Source organism: Sciurus vulgaris (genome assembly GCF_902686455.1).
Source record: "Sciurus vulgaris genome assembly, chromosome: 15".
NCBI lineage: Eukaryota > Metazoa > Chordata > Mammalia > Rodentia > Sciuridae > Sciurus > Sciurus vulgaris.
The window spans coordinates 66,175,431-66,191,395 of NC_136476.1; the positions used below are offsets into that span (position 1 = coordinate 66,175,431).

A 15,965-nucleotide genomic window follows, 5' to 3' on the forward strand; every position below is an offset into this window, starting at 1 on the left:
AAACCCAGACTCAGGCATTTGTACCTTCCATGACCGCCTTTAGGGTTGCTGCTCGTGCTATGGAATTAATCTACGTCCAAAAAGCTAATTTAAGTGATTAGCCTGTTCCTTGGGGTTAGTTGTAACAACAGATAATAAATGATTTTTTTCAGTCAAGGAATGAAAAATGGAAATTCACCTTCTATACCCTACTTTATTTCAAGAAAAAGGGCCTGAAGAGAAGTGTGCAAGTTTCTCAAGTGTCTCCCTGAGTAATCCCCTTTTACCTTTAGAAACACTTTATTCTGCAAAGATGCTTTAGTTACTGCCTGGAGCTGGTGGCATAGAGGAATTAGCTTGTTTATTTCCAGGAGAAGCATAAGCTTGTCATCATCTTTCAGCTGAAATGTAATTTAGGAAGTTACAACAACACCAACAAAACAACCTCATTTTTTAGATTTTTTAAATACCTTTACATCTTAATAACATATTCCTGAAGTGGGTATACATGACATCACCACCAATACCAGGCAAGGAGAAGGCAGGCGTTACCTGTTTTGAAAAAGCTTGTACGCTTGAAGTAAGCTTTAAACCCTCTGCAGCAAAAACCTGGTAGAAAGTGAAAACAATCACTATTTTAGATAGATGTCTTACGGATTGGAAAGAAATATATACATTAATATTTTTATATAGTTTGAAAAATACAACCTAGACATTAAAGTCATGTCACAGAACTCCTATAGTTTTTGTGTACCTAGGAAAACCAAGAGTTTAGCTGGATTCAGAAGTTTTTCCAGACCTGTTACAAAATAATCACTGGAGAGGCTCCTCTGTACCTGGAAACTTCCAGTTACTCTGAAAGGTCACACAGAATACCTGGGTTTTGGGAGGGATCCAGAGCTCAACTCATAAAATCCCCAATTATAAAAGGGTAATGAATCTTGAAACATGAGGTCAAAAAGGTTAGAACGTTCCTACTTGCATCTAACCAAGATTAAATGTGTCACCTGTATACATTCTATCACCAACCGTTTGAAAGGATGGATTCAGGTTGTTGGTTTTGTTGTTATTTTCAGATTGCCTCTTCACCATGCATTTTATTTATATTAAGTGAAGAGAACAGGATAAAGAACAGTGAAAAATAAGATTGAACAAAACAGGAATAGTCAGGATATCATATTAAAATGATATGTGGGTCATTTTCAAGTGAGAGATAACATGGGAAGAAATGAAGACTGTTTCAGGTGGCAGCAGAAATAAAGGAGAGAACAGAGCAAATATGAGTTATTTATAAATAAAAATAACAGATCTTGATAATAAACTGGATAAAAAAAAAAAATAATGAGGAGACTAATTCCAAAGTTAACTTTTACCCTTTATTCAACAGCCTGGCTACCTCGCTGTTGGTGAAGTGGTCTCAAGGTTAAGAGTCCTTTCATCTTTCCCTGCCCTTTGAAAGGGAAACCGTGAGCTACATCCAGATCCTAACTGAATGATTCCCTTCCCCATGTGCTCCTCACCATTCCACATTACCACACTCTCTTCTGCATATCTTATCCTTCCTTTTCAGACTGTAACCCCCATGGGGTCAAGATCCTTGCCCATCTTGTAGAATATCATGGTTTTAAAACCACCTTGAAGCTGATAACTCCCAAGGCGCTCTCTGCATTCCTGAACTACCCTGACACTAGCACTCTGTATTCTACTTGGCTTTTGTAGTTAACATGAGCAAAACAAAATACTTGATTTCCACCTTCTAAATCTGATGTTCTCCTTCAGTGTTCCCTTGCTCAGTAAATGACACATTTACCATAGTGGCCAAGCCAAAACCTTTAGAATATAAGTCAGATGATCCTACTGCATGTCAAAACCCTCAGTGGGTTTACCATCATGCTTCACCACTTTCCTCTGACTCACTCCATTCCATCCACCATTGTCCCCTTATTCTTCAGATGTATGCAGCCCCACCCTTATACCTCGGGGCCTTTGTACTGGTTCTGTCCATCTGAAATACTCTACCCCCACCTATCCATCCAAGTCACTCTCTAGCTTCATTAGTGCCTCTATTCAGATGTTACCTCCTTTTCTTTCCAACCCCTATCACCTTGATATTCTTGTCCTATGTAGTTTTATCTACAAATACCTAAATATGTGCATTATATACTTAACTTTTTAATGTCTATCTCTTGACACTAAAACATAAGCCTCTGGGGGAGGTACTTTGCTTAGTTCACTTTTATCCCCAGAGCTCTTATCCATGATTCTGACATGTAGCTCAATAAATATTTGTTGTGTAAAACATGCCATTTTATGTTTATCACAGTTTAGAGACAATTAGACATGGATTTAATGCATATGCTCACACAGACGGTGAATAATGTACAGTATAGAATAACTTAGAACACAGGCCAAAGTGAACAGAATGAATCCAGAATGTATTGCAATTGTTTTAAGCAAAAAGGTTCATTTATAAATCTAATTTACAGAAAAATCCAGACGAAAAAATATTTTCTATAATTCTTCTATGTTGAAAATCACCCCCTTCAGCTGAAATCCTTTTTCTGAAGAGGTGCAGGCAGAGGACAGGAATGCCCAAGGAAACTATATTTAAGAGAAAAACAGTGATAGAAATTTCAAATTTCAATGCAGGAATTCTCTTGGCAAACAGGCTAACATAGCGGTCAGGGAAAATAGGAAAGGAAGGAATGGTGTGGTGGTGGTGTGTGTTTGGAGCCCCAGCTACTTGGGAAGCTGAGACAGGAGGATTGCTTGAGTCCAGGAGTTCCAGACCAGCTTTGGCAACATAGCAAGACCTGACCTCAAAAAAAGGAAGAAAAGAAAATAGGAAAGGAATTTTGCAACACACTAATCTAAAGCTTCTAACTAGAGGAAAGATAAATGGAGACAGAAATTTGTGGAATTCCATTAGACACAGGGCAAAAGGGTGGTCCAGCATATCTCTCTCCTGAAATCATCATGAACATGGAAGAAAAGGAGGAAACTAACCAGTACTGAGAACCTTCTACTGATCTTCAGTTTATTACAGAAATGTTTTTATGTGTTATTTTATCAATATCATTCATCCAGTGCAATTATGAAGAGTCCAAAAAGCCTGTCTAGAATTCTAGTAGATAGAAAGGATTTGCATCTGCTTTCAAGATATTTTCATCTACTAGGGAAACCTAAAACTTGCATCTGTTCCAAGTTTGCAACACTGTATCTGTTGACTTCCAATCAAGCTTGTTCTGCTTATCCCTATATTTTTGTTTCTAATGAGATAACCAAGAAAGCATGACAAAATGTTACTGAAAGCCCTCTTTCTACTTTTTTATCACTCTCTAGAGCACAGGTGGATACATGTGCAAGGAACACAATATACTAAATAACTGAGAAACCAGTTATAATCCACTTTTAGCCCAGCATTAAAGTAGTATCATCCAGTAAAAATAAAACATACCTCTAGGTGATGAATTAAATCCTGGGAAGTTTTCAGTGGCCCTTCTCTTCTAAAATAAAATGAATTATTAGTAAGGTTAAAAAATTGTTGCTGGAAATTGACTGCATAATATAATTTTGGAGCATTTTGTATATTAACAGATCCCAAGAATGGACTAATAATAATGGGACTTTATTCTTAAAGCAAATTTAATCTTTATTACTTCTTTGGGCACTTTTTTTCTCCCAGATAAACATCATATACGTTAATTTTATAATGTAAAGAAATTTAAAATTGGCAAGTTACGTTTGAGTTCTATTTGTCCTTTTTATTCTTTTTTTTTTTTTCTTTTTGCATCATTTGATAACATCTTAACTAAAAATCCTTTGTTACATAATGAAAACAGGATCTGACCAAAGTCAGAAAATTCTTCTAATTTCAACTCTGGTAGGAACTCAGCTATTCAGCTTTAATAAGACATAAGTTTCAACTCCAAATGCATAATCATGATAATACCTATGCTACCAGTCTTATCAAGAGATTGGGAAATATCAAATTTAAAACTACCAAAAAAATTAAGAACTCTAAAAAATGAAAAGTAAACTGCAATAAAGAAAATAACGGAAAGAAGAGCATACGAAGAGCAATATACCAGGCATAAATCAGAAAATTTGTACTCTAGTAGCAACCAGTTCTGCCACTTAGTAACTCTGTGACCAAATCATTCCTGATCTCTAACAAATTGTTGAGAGTATCTAATGAAATCATAAAGCAAAAATCACATTAAAAACCATAAGGCACTAATACATTTGAAATGTTTTCAAACTAACAGGCACTAGAAAATTTAAAACACATTATTAAGAAATATGAATTATTACATATAAATTATTAAATCATATAGATTATTATAAGAACCTTAAACCACAGCCTAAGGAAGGGTTATAAAACTGCCTAAGAAAAATGCAAAACTAAATACTGAGAAGATTCACAGTCAGAAACAAGGACATAGAATAAGTTGTCAAACCATAGTCCTTAAGGGAAAATGGAAATGACTGTTGAGGAAACAGGTATACAGACAGTGGGTAAAAAACAAAACCAACTTGGGGTGTTATCACAAGGAGGTAATTATATTACCAAGATTTGCCTAAATGATACAAGATGTTTCTCCACTAGAGAAAATCATCTTTCTGTCTCAAACTTCATCCTTTCTGTCAAATAACCATATTCTAGCAACAAGTCCCATTCCACAGTTTTTGTTTTGCTTTGTTTTGTTTTGGTACTGGCGATAGAACCCAAGAGTGGTTTACCACTGAGCCATATCCCCCCAACCCTTTTTATTTTATATTTTGACACAGGGTTTCACTAAGTTGCTTAGGGCCTCCTAATTTGCTGAGGCTGGCGTTAAACTTGTGATCTTCCTGCCTCAGCCTTCCAGTTTGCTGAGATGACTGGTATATACCATCATGACCAGCTCCATTCCACAGTTTTAGGAATCCCTACAGCTGATGGGACAGCCCCTTCTCTATTTCCAGTCTTGTTGGAGTAGACTCTGTCCTTTACCCAAATCCACCATTCTGACTTGAAAACAAAAAGTGCTTATCTTGTTTTCCTGACATATTCTGAAATAATAAAGCAGTTATAATCTTAAAAAAAAAAACTGATAAGCATTTTGGGAAGATTTTATATAACATACTATAGTCATTAAATTAATAATGTATTTCTCCAGCTTTTATTATTCAAAAACTTTTTTAAAAAGCATGATCTTCATGCTCATTAGAGATTAGCAGCATGATTCCAGCTAAAAGCTGAGATTTCAGTTTCAGTAGTCTTTGGAAATGTGTTGTATGTGAACAAGAGTTTCATTTTTTATATTTCTCTGTGTGGGGGGAGGGAACTAGGGATTGAACATGAGGTGCTCTACCACTGAACTATATCCCCAGCCCTTTTTATTTGAGACAGGGTCTCTCTAAGTTGTTCAGGCTGGCCTTGAACTTAGGATCCTCCCGCCTCCGCCTCCAGGTAGCTAGGACTACAGATGTGTGTCACCACAACCAACCCCATTTTATGTTTTCTTGCAGATTTGAGCCATCAGATTTTAAAAAGGTATGAACTAAGCAAAGAGGTCAAAATTAATGCTGGGAAGACTCAATTGCAGAAGCAGCTCCCTAAACACAATTAAAAACTAAGGAAGGAAGCCACCAAAGAGGAATGGTAACCAATGATGGAAAATATGGTAAGGTATTAACAAGAGATGGCTAGTTAACAGAAAAATTATTCACTCCTATCATTTCACAGAAGACATCACCAAGAGGCAAATGAAGCCTCTTCCCTGGGGAATGTTTTGTCCCCACTCCTGATCTTCCTTCCACATGAAGGAACCGCCACAAACATTAACATCCCTCACCTCTGTCTGCCACGTCACTTATTCCACCCCATAACATGGGCAGACACCCATCTTTTCAGTCTTTGTGTTGACTCTGCAAAACTAAATTGAAATTGTACCCCTTCTCTCTCTCCCTTTTCTCTTGGAAGTGAAATGCCTCTGGAAGATATCTACACTTTCACGTGTTTTGGAGAACATCCTGCCCCATGGGGCAAGACTGCTTAATTCTAGGATCATTTTTAAAGACCTACTTGCCTGTGGATATAAACTATATTCTTCAATTCAGCTTTATTAATCTTTTTAAAGCCAAATGAGTACGAAAGGAGCTTCCTAGAAGATAACCAAGTATTGAAACCTGACTTTACAAATTTCTGAAAAACTTAGATTTCAGAAAATGAATAAAAAGTTTAAAGTCATTCCTTGAGAATAATTCTAGAAAAGATTATTAGCAGATAACTGGCTTTAGCTAAGCACAATGACTATATTATGTGTATAAATTAATACAGCAAAAGACTGGAATATGATCAACATTGACATCAGTAAGACATTTGATCAAGAGCCTTATAATATGGACAAGACAAAGAATATTGGAAAGGTAATATTAAAGTTAGGGAAAGTCTCTTCTCCATGATGAAAGGTGACTCATGGAGATTTGGCAACCTATAGAGTAGGTCTTCACAGCTCCAATCATTAATGTGTCTAATCATTACTTGTATAAAGATATAAAAGGCACTTTCTTTAAGTATACTGGTGTTGACTGAGACAGAGACATGATATACAGGTTGACAAAAAAGCAGCATGTAAAATTATTTCAAAATTATGGAAAGAACAGGATACAAAACTAGAAAAGGATCACTTTTACACCTAACTCCCAATTAAATAGCTGTGTCTTCTTCTTGTACCCGCTGAAGTAAACTGTCATAGTAAGTACTTCCAGTCTTATGGCGGGGGCGGGCGGCACAAGGGATTGAACTCAGGTCCTCACCCATACTAGGCAATACTTCTATCACTGAGCTTCATCCCCTGCCATTTCTACTTTATTTTGGGACAAAGTCCTCCAGGCTGGCCTTGAACTTGCAATCCTCCTGCCTCAGCCTCCTGAGTCACTGGGATGAGAGATGCGTACCACTGGGCATGGTTTACTTCCAGTCTTTTTACCATACCTTTGCTAGTGACTTTAACCTCACAATGATTTAACATGGCACTTTTTCTTTATACCAAGGATCATACTAATTTTAAAAGATCAAAATGTAATCACATTACCTAGTAAATAAATATAGAGAATAGGCCATCCTGGACATGTTCCGTCCATACTGAACAATCTCATTCTCCTGATCCTCCCACTTCTCAATTTCGCAGTCAGCATCAGAGGTGAGCAAACCCAACTTAAGTCCAAGCTTTGCTATCTTGGCTTGCTCCTACAAACATACATTTTAATCACAACTTTGTCATTGTTGATGCAAAAGGAAGATTAGATGTAAGACTATAACAAAAGAAAAGCCTTTACCTCAGAATCAGGCTTGTCCAGTTTTAATGATTTCAGGTTTGCATTATTCTTCTGTGACAATAAAAAAAAATTAAGATATCTTAAAAGGCAGTACATTTAATTTTGAGGAAATGCAATAGTAATAATGTAAAAAAATACTTGTAACAAAGTCTAATTTTAACATACTCAGTATATAGTTAAATTATATTAAGTATTTTAAACTAAACAAGCCATTGCTGAATTGCGTGCAGCTTTGAACAGGTAGTTGGTTTACAACATGGAGCCACCGAAAGCAGGTCAGTGTCCTGTTTCACTGTGTCCTCTGTGTTTGCAGTTGCGCTCCTCTTTGCACAAGGGTTTCAGTGACCTTCCAAGACACTTCTGCAATATCCTTGGGAGGCAATAATAATGTCCCTCAAACCTCTCTGGCTTCTCTATTGCAATAAGATTATTATAATGCTTGAATTATTCTTATGAAATGATGTATTTAAAATAACCACCATAAGTACTTCATACTTTCCTGATGGATATGATTCCAGAATTCAATTCCTTTAAATAATGTGCCTTTAGAAGGGTAAATGTCAACACCTTTGTTCCATTGCCATCACAATTGCTAATCCTGTATCCCAGGTAATAAAGATTACACTTAGAATTTAAGATTTAATATGTGAACCAATGTTCGATGGTCTCCTATTTTTGAAAGAAGTAGTTAATTTTTATATAAACTATTTGGAATTCAGAATATATTTCTTCTAGAAGAAGAGAGATCTATACCAGTTAGGTCACCAAGCAAGTTCATAGATACTTATTTTAAGTATCTATTTATTTTAAGTATTTTATTAAAATACTTAAGTATTTTAAACTACTTATTTTAAGAACAGAGTACAGGATAGACCCTAGGACTAACAACAACATGTTTCTCCAGTACCTTTAAGATATGTATACAGATTCCCCTCAACTTACAAGAGGATTATGTCCTGATAAACCCATCATAAGTTGAAAATATCAAAAGTCAAAAATGTATTTAATATAACTAACCAACCGAGTTAGGGAGCAGATGGTAGAGTATCAGCTGCTTCCCTCATGAAGCACCTGCTTCCTTCACCTACCTGGTTCACTAGGAGCTGTAGCTCACTGCCACTGCCCACCCAGCATTACGAGAGAGTATCATACTACTTACAACAAACTTGGTAAAGATCGAAAGGTAATGTGTGGTTTCTACTGAATGTGTCTCACTTTTGCACCACTGTAAAGTGATAAGGTCATTAAAATTAGGGACCATTTGTGTGTGTGTGTGTGTGCGCGCGCGCACGTATGTATGTACATACACCACATAACATTTTGGTCAATAAAATAAGGCACATACAATGGTGGTCCCAGTAGATAGATTATATCACCTAGCAATGTCATAGTCATCTTAGTTTAAGTACTCTGTGATATTATTGCAACCATGAAATCACCTAATAACACATTTCTCAGAACATGCCCCCCTATATCAAGTGATAGGTGGCTCTGTGTGTGTGTGTTTTGGGCTCCTTTTTTTTTACCCCTTATTACAGCCATGACTTGTTACTTCTGCCACTAGTTTCACTTCAGAACAAAACTGTTCCCTTCTTTTCCTATCCCATAGTTTAGATCTGATCATTGAACAGTCATTCTGAGATTTTTTTTTAAGGATGTTTTATTTTAAACACATAAATGAGGCAAAAGGACACAATATAAATATGCATAGAGGAACTATAAAGTCATACACATAAGTGCGCACACACACACACACACACACACACACACACACACAAATGCAAGCTGGCTCTTGTGCTTATTAGAAAACAGACATGATCAATGATCCCTGCTCCCCCTTGGATAGTCAATCTTCTTTACTTCCTTCTAGTGCACTATGAAGCAAATCATAATGCAATTTAGAAAGTTAAGAATAGTCTGAAGATTTTTAGGCTTTACTATAGACTATTATTTGCCACTGTATTCTTTTAAACTAGCTATGTTTATTATGTTTTTAATTTTACAAATTGTTGTTATTGAAGTGTTCAATGACGACTACAAGAGGACTCTCTCTTTTCATCTTACTAATGGGACCCCATTTGCCATCTAGTGGACACTATTTTAAAATGCAGTCAGGTGCAACAGTTTCAATTGCTTAAGGCTGAAGATTTTGAGCCTCTGAAAAGAGAGCTACAAATTTGTAGGAATATAATTAGCTATGTTATCCTTAAATAAGGAGATGGTTCATGATTCCGAAATAATTTCTTACTAAAGATAACACCATTTAGTTCATAAAATCTTTGCTCCCTTCCACCTATTAAAAGCTCTATGATATCTCTTCTTACCTCAAAAAATATTTTGTAATAATACTGTTATAGAAGGCTTAAAAAAATCAAGCTATCCCTATTTGCTTAAACCCAGTAGGATATTAACTATAATATCAACTACCAGTGTTAAATTGGGTTAAAATAATAAAATAACAGCAACAACAAAAAAAATTTATATTTTCAAACCCCTGAGGATAGCTCAAGGCATTGATACTGTCTTCAAAAAAAAAAAAGACCATAAATTTATTTTGCAGTGTTACGGTTGCTTCTGCACCAACTACATTGTTTTCAAAACTGCAATTCAATATTAAATGTCAGGTTTTTCTTTAAAATGCACTAATTAAGTATGTGTCATTTCTTAAACCTGGGGGTTTGCTTAAGCATTTGCTCTTCCCCTACACCAACAACCACACCCACTGTTAACCTCTGCATCCCCAAACATAGGCACTTCACTCTCTAACTCTTCATTGCTGGCTCTCTCTTCTGATGCTCACCATCTCTTCTTCAGAATCACCAACAAATTCTCTCTCTATTAATTTTCTTTTTTATGTGAGTTTAAACCTGTACTATCCAATACAGTAGCCATTGGCCACAGGCAGCCATTAAACACTTGAAATGTGGCTAATGTGAATTAAGACGTGCTGTGAGTGTAAAATACACACCAGGCTCTAAAGACAGGCTGACAGAAATACTTCAGAAGGGTTCCATAGTTACATGTTGATTATATGTTAAAGTGATAATATTTGGGATATACCAGATTAAATATAATATGAAATTAATTTCACAATTTTCTTTCTTAAAATATAACTACTATAAAATTTTTAATGATGGATGTACCTTGAATCATGTTTCTACTGGACAAGTCTAGGCTAGGCTGGCAGAGACTAGCCTGCCTTTTTCATTGACTCACTAAATTATCAAATTATTTTCTAAGTGTCATATTTGTACAGGCAGTTCTAGGGAAAAGGAAGACTGTAGCGAACAAAATGTTTTTAAAATCCCCACCTGCAGAATGGATCTGTTTGCATCTTTTTCATCATTACTGCACCAATGCCTAGCATAGTGCCCAGCAAATAGAAGATGGTCAAGAAGTAGTTAATGATTGAATGAATGAACAGAGGAATGTTTTCTTTTCTTTTTGTCTCACATAAAACATTGACCTATCATAAGGACTTTCGGCCATAAAAATGTTCCTTTCTTTGTTACTGGAACTGGGTATAAATTTATGTGGGGCATAACTTACCATTCTTTTCTCATTTGCCATTATGATGTCTACACAGTCCATTGTTTTCCCTCTACTTCTGATATTAGAATTATTAGGACACTTGACAATTTTAGAAAAATGGTCCTTTCTGATAAGTGATTTTTTTTTTTTGCATTTTATTCAGAACTATAAATTTCTGTAGAATGATCTCTACAAACAAATTGCTGAGCTCATCAAAACATCACCTGGGTAACATGATTGATGTTAAAATGCCATTGGCCAGAAGATAGAAATTTTCATTCCCGAAATGAATCTTAGGACCAGTGCCCAGCTCAGTTATCCCTCTGTATCTCTTCCCATACACATGGCATGTTTTCATCTAGGTAGAAGGTATAGGAAAGTTCTCAGTTTACAGAGAATGAGCCCAACAAAACGTAGCAAATTAGGCCCAAGATATGGAGAATAAGATGACTCTGACCTTAGATTAGGGGTTATTAATCACAAATTCTGTTACTCACCCTCTCAAACCCTCCAACCCAACAAAAGTATTCAGAGTGTGGGCCACATGTAGATTGCTACCAAGAATAACAACTCTGAGCAAGTCTAATATCCTAACCTTTTTCTGTAGGGAAGGAAGGTAGTAGCAGTAGATAAGAAGAACACAATTTAGATTCTAAATGAAAACATTCTGAAATGTACATAATTCTACTTACCACTGGCTTTGGAAGTGAAAGGTAGCCATACTTCTCTCCTACAAATAACATATATAACTTAAAAACTTTTTTCTATTAATATATTTCTATTATTCATATTTAACTTTTAACAATATTAAATGAACAAAAATTAGTACATTCATTTGGATAGTCTATAAATTACATGTCATTCAGAAATAAAATCATAATTTGGTTGGCAAACATGAAGACTGCCAACACCTACATTTCTAAGGCACCTGAGATGGCCAGTCTCTCCCAACACAAAATGGAGAAAAGCAAAATGTCTGACTTTCACTTATTACAATGAGCTCCATTCATTGAGTGCTCCTCTTACCACAGCCTACCTCTATTGAAACCAGATTCCTCTTTTATCAGCACCAGTACCAGTACTTCTTCCTTTTCTGAAAGTACCAGACCAAATCATTTACAACTAACCTCATAATATATTCTCAGTCAGAAGAAGACAACCCCAGAAAGATGACTGGGGTGGGGGTTGCTGAGCAGTGAACCCAGGGCCTTGTGCATGCTAGGCAAATGCTCTACTATTGAGCCACATGCCAGCCCAGGAAAATGAAATAAAGCAAGCAACAGGGTTTTTTGGTTGTGAATTGACACATGGCATGAAGCATAATAACTGAGGAAAGGAAGGAAACAGGCAGTGTCCTCTCCATCACTGTCTTATCATTTTTCTGGCTTCCAGATCATGTGCATAGTTAGGTTACAATGAATGATAAATGGTTTTTCAAAACTAGTTTGTGATACCTGGGGTAAGAATTTAAGATGAGATTTGAACAGTAATTGCTTCTTGAAGGAAAACAAGTGTATTCAGCTATAATATATCACCTTGAGCCAAGTGAAAGTGTTCATATACAAACATTTGGAAACTCGAAAACAAATTTCATATGGCCCAACCTTAGAAAATATAAGAGCACTAAATCACTCATTTTCTTATAGAACTCATTTTCTTATGAACAAGGTGCACCCGTTGGTCTCAGAGTAGTTTATACAACTACTAAAAGTTTCATCTAGAGTTGCCCTCATGAGTATGGAATCCACTAGTCACATGTGACTACTGAGTACTTGAAACATGGCTAGGCTGAATTGAGATGTGCTGTAAGTGTAAAATATCAGATTTTAAAGACTTAGTGCAAATGCAAAAGAAGAATGTAAAATATTGCTAATTTTAAAATATTGATCTGTACTGAAAAAATGCTTTGAAAATATTTAGTTAAATAAAACCTATTGTGCATCTACTTGCTAATATATATGTTAAATAAATATATTTATGTGACTGAAAAAAATTTCACCTGTTTCTTAATTTTTTAATGTGCTTTCTAGAAAAATTGAAATTACATATGTGGCCTGCATTCTATTTCTGTTGGACAGAGCTGATCTACAAAATGAATTACTGCAAGGCATACACACAATGGAATTTTATTCAGCTATAAAGAACGAAATTATGTCATTTGCAAGAACATGGATGGAACTTGAGAATATTATGTTAAGCAAAATAAGCCCAACTCATAAAGCCATGAGTCGTAAGTTTTCTCTCCTATATGGAAGCTAGAGAGGAAAAAGGAAAAGAAAGGTATGTGTGTGGGGATGGTGTAATGAAAATCAAAGGGAGATCAGTAAAGGAAAGGACCAGGGGAAGGGAGAAGGTGAGGGACAGGAGGCATACTGAGGAATGATATTCATGAAATTATGTCGTTACGTGTGTGTTTGTATGAATACGTAACAAATCCTACCATTATGTATAACTATAATGCACCAATAAAAAATATGGAAAAGGAAAAATAATTATTGCTAAGGGTCAGTTAGTGGAATTTCAAAATAATTTATGATTCAAATAATTTCTCTATAATGTCAGTATTGTAAGAAAATTTTATTTATAGTTTTTTCATCTCAGAATTGGTAAGGGAAAACCCTTAAATGGAAGGCTGTTTTCATTGCCTTATAGCCAGGCTCTAATATAAAAAGTACCTGACTTAGCTGCAAGAAGATTAATAGAAAATGATGTTCGGGTCATTCAGAATCTCAAAATTTACCACCTATCTAATTCAAAGTCTTAATACTATCCATAAGATCCCTAAACAATGGACTGAGCTGTGACTCAGTGGTAGAGCCCTTGCCTCATACGTGTGAGGCACTGGGTTCGATCCTTAGCACCACATAACAATAAACACATAAAGAGATATTGTGTCCATTTACAACTAAAAATTTTTTTTAAAAAAATTTAAAAAGTGATCTTAATATGCTATAAAAAAGAGGGCACAATCATTACTTAAAGATCACTAGCTCAGGCAAGGAATCTTGTAGTATCTAAGCTTGATCCTCCATAATGTCCAGAACCATGAAATGATCACATCTATTCTCCAAAAGGGGAAACAATATATAATCTGGCTTGCTACCATTTCCACCAGCTAGTTATATTTATCATAGGGCAGTACTGATCCCTGTGGTCTGCTTTAAAGTACTTGTTTTGCTCTCTATTCCTATCCAGCTTAAAAGTAAAAGAAACCACAGTGACCATGTAGTCCAAAAGGAATATAGGATTCTCCTGTTTTAGTTCTGTTCTGTCCACAGTGAATGGTAGAGTGCTATGTGGAGAAAGACTGGTGGGGCCATGTATAAGCTCAGTGTGAGAAAAATATCAAGACCAACCTGCAATTTTTGTCATGGTAAAAGAATGAGGAAAGGCAGCACTCACATTGTACATCTGCCTACTCTAATCTAGTCCGCCCTTATTATTTTAATACCAGGGATTGAATCCAGGGGTTACATCCCCAGCCCTTTTTATTTCTTATTTTGAGACAGGGTCTCACTAAGTTGTTCAGGGCCTTGATAAATTGCTGAGGCTGGCCTAGAACTTGTGATCTCTTGTCTCAGCCTCCAGAGAGAGTCACTGGTGTTATGGGCCTGTGCCACCACACCCAGTTAAAGCCCTTACTTTAAAGATAGGAACCTGAGGAATAGAGGCTAAAGGACTTCTTCAAGGTCACCTAATGGTAAAAACAAGAACACATTTCTTGCCATTTATTATATTGCAAGTACCATGGCAAATTATTTCATTTATGGACATAAAGAAACTGAAAATTGAAGGGCCAGGTAATGTGCCTAGGCCTCCATTACTAATATATTATTATACCCAATTATATCTTCTATAATTTAGCCAGCCCCATCCTCGGCTAATAAATAGAAGACCAAAACAAGGATCCAGTTTTCTGGCCCTCACTTGCTTCCTTCTTGCTGTGTACCTTCTGAGCTGCCTAAGATTGGGCTCTCTCAGCCATTTCTGGAAAGAATTCGAAGGTAAAAGTAAAACCCAGCATGACAGTTGTGAGCATTTTTCACAGAATCAGTTCATACTCATCAGAATACTTTAGTGCTAGAGTGGAGTTTAACTACTTGAGTAAAAAAATATGAGTGGTTGATAGTATTTATCTTTGGCATCACTTAGATGAAGTACAACTCCCAGGTCTCTGTAGCTTATTCATTGTGGGACACTGACATTAACTTCTTCAAACCTCAGTTTTATCATAAATAAAATGACATATTATCCCATAGAGTTACTGGGAAGATTAAATAAGAATACACATCTAGCACTTATCAAAGAACCTGGCACACAGTAATTTCTTAATATTTTATTTGTATTTTATATTATTATGGTTTATATGCCTCTGAATGTTCATATTTATAATGTTACCCACACAGACAGCAGCCTGTGGTTTTATGTTTCATGGAACGTCCTCGCTCAGAGCTCAAAAGGACACTGACTTCAGGGAGTGCTCCCAAAAGGCTTTCAGAGTGGCAGGAGCCTCAAACCACTCAGCCGCCGGCCTTCATTAGTGAGCTGAGGACACTCAGAGCTAGGACAAAGAGTGCTTGCCCGAGTCCAGGTGGGGAAGGAGCTGGGCCTCGCACACACTCCGGCTCCCCCAGACCAGGTGTCCTGTCACACACAGGGCCGCTTGTCTTCATTTCCTAACAATCCCTCCAGCTAAGTGACTATTCTTCCTTAAACGTAGAACTGACCTCTTAACATACAAAACTTGCCTCATAAAAATCTCTGTAAGTCCTTGATCAAAGCTTCAAAGTGATGTGCCATTCACACTCACTATTGCAGGAATCTTTAAATGGAGACGCATAGTAAACATTTATTATACTTTATAAATGATGCTACAATTAGAAGACCTATCATTCCCTGATTTTTAAGCAAATCAACATTTATCCTGAATGGATCTTTTTAATGAGATGTTTAAATATTCATTGTCAGTAAAAATATGTAATTTGATGTTATGACTTTAAATGACATTTTATTTTTTAAATCACACTTTGACACTAACAGAAACCATTCAAAGGGAAAAATACATGTATATATACATAAAAACACATAAATAATAGGACACACGGTACAATGGAAAATAAAATTCAACA

General features: G+C 36.0%; 1 protein-coding gene across 1 annotated transcript in view; it reads right to left on the bottom strand.

Annotated features, from left to right (window-relative positions):
- The window catches only part of CTNNAL1 (catenin alpha like 1), a 56,687-nt gene that overhangs the window by 1,582 nt on the left and 39,140 nt on the right, over positions 1 to 15,965 (bottom strand). Inside the window, exons 12-17 of the mRNA XM_079111978.1 lie at positions 11,529 to 11,566; positions 7,306 to 7,356; positions 7,062 to 7,216; positions 3,437 to 3,485; positions 532 to 588; positions 267 to 380 (exon numbers count right to left, since the gene is read on the bottom strand). Of these exons, the coding sequence (XP_078968104.1) occupies positions 267 to 380; positions 532 to 588; positions 3,437 to 3,485; positions 7,062 to 7,216; positions 7,306 to 7,356; positions 11,529 to 11,566 (464 nt within the window). The remainder of the gene's footprint in view (positions 1 to 266; positions 381 to 531; positions 589 to 3,436; positions 3,486 to 7,061; positions 7,217 to 7,305; positions 7,357 to 11,528; positions 11,567 to 15,965) is intronic.